At 46.6% G+C, this 8160-nt stretch overlaps 1 protein-coding gene across 1 annotated transcript; it reads left to right on the top strand.

Moving 5' to 3' along the window:
- Nucleotides 1-214: 214 nt before the first annotated feature.
- Nucleotides 215-8160, top strand: lfng (LFNG O-fucosylpeptide 3-beta-N-acetylglucosaminyltransferase). Its single transcript, XM_012856746.3, has 8 exons — nucleotides 215-769; nucleotides 4017-4065; nucleotides 4257-4359; nucleotides 4450-4603; nucleotides 4700-4785; nucleotides 5655-5820; nucleotides 5931-6016; nucleotides 6103-8160. The coding sequence occupies exons 1-8, from the start codon at nucleotides 377-379 to the stop codon at nucleotides 6167-6169; spliced, it is 1104 nt and encodes a 367-aa protein (XP_012712200.2). The 5' UTR covers nucleotides 215-376; the 3' UTR covers nucleotides 6170-8160.

Here is an 8160-nt window from a genome sequence, read left to right on the forward strand (position 1 = left end):
TCTAAGCGCGGTTTGACATAAACTCTGCTCCTTGATTACGTAAAGTGGGGAATCTTCTTGGATGAAACTTTTACGTGCGACATCCTGAGAACCTGAGCCGCTGATCCAGACGCCAAACCCCGCCCAAAGAACGGCCACAGGCTGGCATCTCGGATTCACGGACCTCCCAGGAGGCGTGGCCACCGTGGGAGATTATAAATATTCCCACTTTATGATAGAGCCACTCAGTGGCTATGATCTCTTGACGGGCTTTGTGTGTGTGTGTGTTTCAGTTGCGGTTTTTTTTTTTGTTGCGAAGCGGTAGGCGTATGGACTTGGCATCACTTGCACGTTGCGCCGCTTCACCGTTTTTTTTAGTTGCTTTTAAGTTTTAACCATGCTGAAGAATAATGGGAAAAAGACAGCGATCTCTGTCGCCTGCACGGGATGCCTCTGCCTGCTGCTGCTGCTGGTGGTCGCTGTGCATCAGCACCGCGTTCAGGTGACGGAGGGGACGGACGGAGAGGACGCAGCCGCGCGCTCTGCGCCGGAGGAGAGCGCACGACGCGCCCCGGACAAAAAGGGATTCTCGACCTACTTCACCAAGCTGACCCGGGGACGGAGGGAGGTGGAGAAACCACCTCGGACCTCAGCCGCCGCTTTGGACCCTCCTCCGGCTGAGGACATCAGCGCGGCGGACATCTTCATCGCCGTGAAGACCACCAAGAAGTTCCACCAGTCCAGACTGAACCTGCTGCTGGAGACGTGGATCTCCAGAAACATGCAACAGGTACAAAGCAGTTCTGATTTTTTTTCACCTTTCCTGCTAATCAGTTTGGCACAGCAACGCGTAACCTGTGTAAATGAATCGTGTGGGCTCAACTTAAGAATGCTTCAGTATTAAAACTGAGGTGACGAATCTTTTATCTGCTGCATTGTTCCTCTTGTCATCAGATGGCACACTCAAAACAGCCTCACAGTTCCTGTAAACGGTGCTAAATTTCCACAGCTCTGTCCCTTTTTATTCTCCTTTGAATGATGTGCCTGAGAACGGAGGGAGCAGTTTCAGGACCCCCTGTTCTCCCTCTTCTTCCTCCCACCTCCTCCTCTCTCCCTCCCCACTGCCTATTATCCCTCCTATTCTTCGGTGTCCCCAGTGAATGCCCCTGCTGCAATGGATGCTTCACAGCACCGACTCCAGCTCTGTTCCCCTTTTCCAGGACTAACAAAGCATCCTTCTAGAGGGGAGGGGGGGGCTGGCTTTCCCCACTCCTTGTCTCCTCTCTCTCTCCCTCTTTCTCCATGGGAACATGGAAGCTGGGTCTGGGTCAGGCCCACTGGAAGGGATGGGAAAATGGGGGCTTTGCTGAGAGGGGATGCCTGGGACAAAGGGGTTGCATCTGCAGGCAGGTTTGCACGCTGGAACACAAAGAGAAGCTTATTCAGACGTGATTTTGATTTTGATGTGTCAGATATGCTTTTTGACCTGTCTCAAATTGTGTCACCTTTTATAACCAGTCCAGATCTTCATCTAAGCTTTCAGCACCCTCTGCTCTAACACCTTAGGGCCGGAGAAATCATTAGCCAGAAGCGTTAGAGCATCTCACACTAAAGACTTGAACACACCCTCAGCACCTCACAAAATGTGCTAATTGGCTTGCAGCTACTGTCTTGGATGATATTAGTGAACTCCATCGTCCAGACGTAACAGCAGGAGAGATTGGCAGATGAGGGGGGGAGTGGGGAGGGGGGGGGGGGTTGATTGAGCAGCACAATGCAAGAGGGAGTTCCTGGAGGAAGGGTGCCAGGTGGTCAGGGGGACATGGAACAAAAGACGGCTTTAATGCCAGCCATATGATGCTCGGAGTTCCCACCGTGTGCATATGGCCGTCCTCGTCACCAAGGGTTGGGATTCTCACGCTCAGCTGATGAGCATCTGTGAAGTTTGGATCGTTTTAGACTTCTATAGGAAAGGGGAAACAAGCATCCCTTGCTCAGGCAGAAGTAACACCGGGGAAAAAAAGAGAGATATTTGTAGACATCTCCACTTCCCTGTACTGCTGTCTTTTATTTTAGTTATATGCTATGTTAGTTGCCCTCTAAGTAAGGCTTTTTGATATAAATAGATTCCATCTATGGATAATGAATCCCAGATATTCAATTTTTCTGAACTGGAGCTTTGAGCCTTTAAGAGTAGATATAATATTTCTATAGCTGAGTTGATAAAATGACTTCAGTGTGAGGTTGTGATGTAGAAGGGGTCAGCCTTGGCACAGAGGAAAAGTTTAGATGCATCATGCCTCTAACATGTCCTTGCATTTTTTCCCCCAACTCATTTGTCCTGACAAAAAGTGCTGAAAGGCTCCGGTACAGAGAGGGGAAGGAGTCAGGGTGGAGGTGGTTGGTGGAAAGAAGGGAGCCCAGTGGCCTTCCTTCCTGTGGAGCTGGAGGCAGCCAGCCAGGCACCACGTTCAGCTCAGTCAGGGCCGTCCGTGCAAGTCCTTCCTGTGGTCTGGATCGCACCGTACCCCCTTCTTCCTCTCTCTGATTGTCCCTCTCATCTCTATTTAAAAAAATAAATAACATTTTTAATTTCCTTTCCTCTTTCTTTTTTTTTTTGGGGGGGGGGGGGTTGATTTCATTGCCATTGAAAGTAACTGCCCCTTTAAAGCTTTAGGAATGGCAGCAAAAATTCTTCCCTAACTGAATCCCCTTCACTTAACTCCTGCAGCTGTATGCAAATGCAGGCAAACATGCTCAGAATTTACCCAGTGGAGACTTTACCCAGCATGAAAACTCTCTGCATTGTTCTCATCAAGAGCCTCTGGCTGCGTATGGGGCTCAAAGAGAGAGGAGGAGGAGGAGGAGAGGCAGGGTGAGGAGGAACAGGGGGTGAACGGCCACACACGGTTTTAGATTTACTAATCAGTGGTGAGATTCCTGCCCCCCCCCCTTTTCCTCCAGCCTCCGTCTCTCTTTCTGTCAATGCCCTGGCAGCTCTGGCAGCTGCCTCAGTGATTAGGCCATCTATTCATCGGGCTTTTAAAGCAAACAACGCCAGCCTGTGATCCCTTCACCACTAAAACCACCGTCCTGCCTTAAACAAATACAGGCTTTCTGCTTTTAGGATAAAGAAAATGAAAACATCTGCTCAGAATTTGTTAAAAAAAAAAACCAACAAATCTGCTGCGGTAGCCTCTGTTTGCGTCCTTCATTGTGTCCAGACATAGATCCCTAACTACAAACGAACAACTGGGGCCCTAAGTGGCACAAAGCGCCCCGTCACGGGGGCACCACGACCCGGCGTGTCTAGACGCGTGGCCTTGATAACGTGGCGTGGTGCTCGGCAGGTGCTGCCTCACCTGAGGTGAAGAGCAAACACACCCCTGGCGGTTACAAAGCCGGCGCCCTGGAGCCCTTTCATCATGCGCACTGAGCGGCTTGCACCTGCTCTGTGTAAGAGTTACTGGCGGCCTTTGTTGCTCGTTGCTCACCCCCTTCTATGGCCAATTGGTGCATTCAACAAGTGCGTGCAGCCTTGAGGTCTAAACTCCTCCTAGACGTTATGAGTCTGTCAGTCACACAGCTGTGAGGACAAAGGCGATGGCGCGCTGGCGGTAACGTTTTCACGCCACTGCTGCAGGGCCTTGCAGGGCGAGCCGGCTGGACCGAGGAGGACGGGATGTGGGGTGTGTGTGTGTGTGTGTGTGTGTGTGTGTGTGTGTGTGGGAGGTGGACAGTCTGCCTCCGCCTTTCTCGGGTTGTCTGGGATGCTTGAGGGCGGCTGCATGGTTGCCATGGAGGGAGTAAAACGCAGGACAAAAGGCCTTTATCGGAGCAAAGGGCTGTTTAACGCAGTGTGTTTTCCACTGCATAAAAGGCACGTTGATTGATGCTAATCACAGCGGCTGGATGCGAGGAAGCGGGACTTTGTTTTGCATTTGATTTTGTGACATCTCCACATAAACAGCCAAAGTGCTTTTTTTTCTAGATTTTTAGACCAAGTCATCTTATCCGTGACTTTTCTTTATTCGCAGACTTACATCTTCACAGACGGCGAGGACGATGAGCTGAAGAAGAAAATCGGTGAGCTTTAAGTGGAAATTCAACAAACAGAGACGTGCTTTGTTTGATCAGATAGGACCTCTCACGAAATACTAAATGGATTTCATGGATGTCATTCAAATTATTCCTTTTTTTGCCCTTTGAAGAAAGCCTCCTTTGATTGGGCGTCCCATAATAAAACTCTCTGTTTCTTGTTGTCGTTTTGGCTGCAGGAAGTCATGCAATCAACACCAACTGCTCTGCAGCTCACAGCCGGCAAGCTCTGTCCTGCAAGATGGCGGTGGAATACGACAAGTTTATCGAGTCGGGGAAAAAGTAAGCGTTGCTCTCCGAAGACGGGTTAAAGCACGGGCTGTCTGAGTGTCGGTGCACCTAATCTCTCCTTTGGTTTCTCCCGCTTCACAGATGGTTCTGTCACGTAGACGACGATAACTACGTGAATGTCCGGACCCTTGTCAAGCACCTGTCTCAGTACCCCCACACCCAGGACTTGTACATCGGCAAACCCAGTCTGGACCGGCCAATAGAGGCCACAGAGAGGCTGGGCGACAACAAAATGGTGAGTTAAGGCATTGGTATTTTCCAAGCGCATGAAATACGTTTCAAAAACACTGCGATGTAGTAAGTGCAATTTTTTTTTTTTGTCTTCGTCTAGAAACCGGTCAACTTTTGGTTTGCGACGGGAGGAGCTGGCTTCTGTGTGAGCCGGGGTCTGGCACTGAAGATGAGCCCGTGGGCCAGGTAAGAATCAATTTACATGTAGACCCAGATGTTTCAATGCATAAATGTGGAAATGTGGTGTATCTGGGTCAGGTGCGAAGGCCACCTTTCTCACGCACTCACCTTTTCAGCTTTGCTTGGAGATGTCCTATAAAAGCAAGATCAGAGCTATTTGATGGCCACTTCAAAACACTGGTGCCATTTTGTGCCAAATTTGGTCGTATGGTTAGGGTCACTGCCCGAGCTTTAGTTACCGGCTGCTCTCTGGAGATGTTGCTTCCTCACACTATTCTTCTTATTCTCTCACATCGGTCCTGCCTGCAGCAAAGCTGATGCTGCCACACTCCCACTACACAGATGGGATGATGTTCTCAGGCTTGAACACTTCCTAATTTGTCCTCCAAATATAAAAAAAAGAGTTTAAATTAGAGTTTTCAAAGACTACAAGACATGTCCCAGACACAAATATGGTTTTGGAGACTATATTTGTGATTGCCGTTGCATTTATGTTCCTTTTGGAGTAGTGGCTTCTTCCTCCCTGAGTGGCCTTTAAGCTTAAGTTGGTCCAGCTAACGCGTACACAGCAAATTTTTGCTTTGTTTCTGGGTTTGATGTGCACATTTTGCACCAAAAAAAGCTTCACATCTGGTGTTCCTAACTGATCTAAAACAGGAAACATTTTGTCTGGTATAATGTTAGACAACGTGGAAAGAGAGGTTTTCTCTTTTCTTATGGTGTATGTAAATATCTTGTTTCAAATGCACGCATTTCCACCCCACAAGAGAGAATGAACATTGTGAAAGTATCCCATTTCTGGAAGTAAGCTCAACGGAAAACGTAGGAACTGAGTTAAGAGTGGTCCCTCAACCTCTCGGGTTTTCTCTTCTCAGTGGCGGTCACTTCATGAACACGGCAGAGAAGATCCGCCTGCCTGATGACTGCACCATCGGCTACATCATTGAGTCGGTGCTGGGGGTCCCTCTGACCCGAAGCAGCTTGTTTCACTCCCACCTGGAAAACCTGCAACAGGTGTCCCGATCTGAGGTTAACAAGCAGGTGAGACCCCGACTGGACTTCTTTCTTTCCTTTAGTCCTGCGTCAGCAGGGGGTGGGGGTGGGGGGTAAATTGAATAAACTGCTCACAATCTTTCTCCTTCCGCTTCCAGATCACTCTCAGTTATGGGATGTTTGAAAACAAGAGCAATATCATCAGCTTGAAAGGGGCTTTTCCTGTGGAGGAGGATCCATCAAGGTATGGGGAATCTTTCTGCTTCATATTTAAAGCAGATCTTTGACAGATTTCCACTGATCCACATCTCTTTATCTCCATTTTCCCAGGTTCAGGTCTGTGCACTGTCTGCTGTATCCAGACACTCCGTGGTGTCCCCCTCAGGTTGCCTTCTAGGGCGACCGCTCCTTTCTCATCCTCGTCCCCGTCCAGCCTCGGTATCTGAAAGGCTCATGGGGACCAGTGTTTCTCGTATGAGACCGTGTTGCTGCTGCGTTCTCGCTGCAGCTGTTTGCGGTCTCTTATGGTTTTTACTAGGCTGCTGTGCGGCCCATCTTTTGGACTCTTTTCTTCCTCTCTGGGGCCACAACCTTATCCCAAAATGCTTGGGGCGGAGGATTTCAGCTCTCGGAAGGAAGTAGCTTTCGCCATTTAGCTTTGCAGGCAATCAGTTGTGCTTTTGTGATGTAAATGTTGCTTGTAAATGCATAAGCAATTCTCATAGAATGTATTCCTTTGTATTCAAGCCTATTGCCAGCTATCTTTTTTTTTTTTTTTCCAGTTAAAAACTGTAATGCCACTCAGGTCTATGTTTGGCTTTGAGATCTTTTATCGCCTGAACCTTTTTTTTTTTTCTCCCCCTGACATTTGTGTTCAGTTCTAGTCCAGATGACTCCGGATTTATGCTCTGAGATGAAGATTTTGCTGTAATTTCACATGAACAGTGTTACTTTTCCCACAACCTGAGCTGGCAGTCGGCAGATTTCCAAATTTGTCTTTGAGGGACCTAATCTGAAGTATGTCAGAACAAAGCACTTTGCCCCCCTGTATTTTTTGTAAAAAAAAAAAATAGACACATTTTATGATTAACTCGCTGAGTTTACGTCCTTTCATGACATACTTCAGATTTGAGTCCCTGCAAAACAAAAAACAACCCCCTAAGAATCGAATTTCCCTATTCATTTCTATGTATTTTATAAACACTCCTTGCATTAGTTACAATCAGGGAAAAGCAATGAGTGGAAGAGATTGTGTTTCAAGGGGGTGGTTAGAATCCACTTAGAAAAATGTTTTGTGTCGTTTAAAAGTTGCACAGCTGTGTTTCAAATGACCTGGCGTCTGCATCTCACCTCTAGTCCACAGACCCCCCTCATGCTGGAGAATGACTGGCCTAAACAGCCAAGAAACACTAACATCTGCTCTTATAATCTGAGCACCAGTCTATTATGGCTTTCACAAAAAGAACTGAGGGTTTACCTGTTATCAGCAACACCATTGGTCCTTATTTACACATAAATCCAGCTGGTTATTGTTGAGGCCTGCGAGGTGAGAGCAGCGTCAGCGTTTCCACATGGAGGGGTTTTGATCCCTCTGTGTCCTCTCTCACCCATATTGGGTTTCATCTTTATGGCGGTATTGTATACCGCCCCTTTTGTTTAAAAGAGTAGGGATTGTGTATGCTTAGAATGTAATTTTCTCATTGTGGTTTTACACCACTTTTAAATGACCTGGCCAGGATATGTTTTATTTTTATTTTTTTTTTTTTTTTTTGGCATTGCTTTGAACTGTACAACATGACTGGTGTTTATTCTCCAGTATCTGGAGGGTTTTAACAGTTCATTCCCACATCTGACTTCTCAGGGATTATGAGCTGATCCTGGTATTAACCGCCAAGGGAACCAAGGCGGGACCCGAAAAGTTAAATAAAAAGGCATAACCACTGGGAACGTTTTATATATTTGTCCTGTTTTCATTTGTATTCCTTCAGAGTTTATGTCGAGTTGCATTTTTTGACTAGCTTCAGTCAAATAGAAAGTTTCATAGAAACACGTGAGCAGAGTGCTAAATTACAAGTGGTATCTCGCACTCATAGGGAAGCTGTAAAGTAAAATATAATATATTTAAAATATTTTTATATACTTGTGCTTGATATGCAGTTGCTACTTCTGGTTATGTATTTAGCCAGACTATAGTTAATTTGCCATTAGACATTTTATTGAAAACAACATTTAATGAACTTAAAGGAGCAGTATTTTGAAATTAATCACATCTAGTGGTCAAGGTGGAAACAGCAGGTTTGTTAATAAATGGAAAACCATTTATTAAAATAAGTTACATGTAAAGTAGTAACCATTTGGAGGAAATAAAAATTATTTTTCTGTTTGAAA

The sequence above is a fragment of the Fundulus heteroclitus genome, chromosome 16, assembly GCF_011125445.2.
Source record: "Fundulus heteroclitus isolate FHET01 chromosome 16, MU-UCD_Fhet_4.1, whole genome shotgun sequence".
Taxonomy (NCBI): Eukaryota; Metazoa; Chordata; class Actinopteri; order Cyprinodontiformes; family Fundulidae; genus Fundulus; species Fundulus heteroclitus.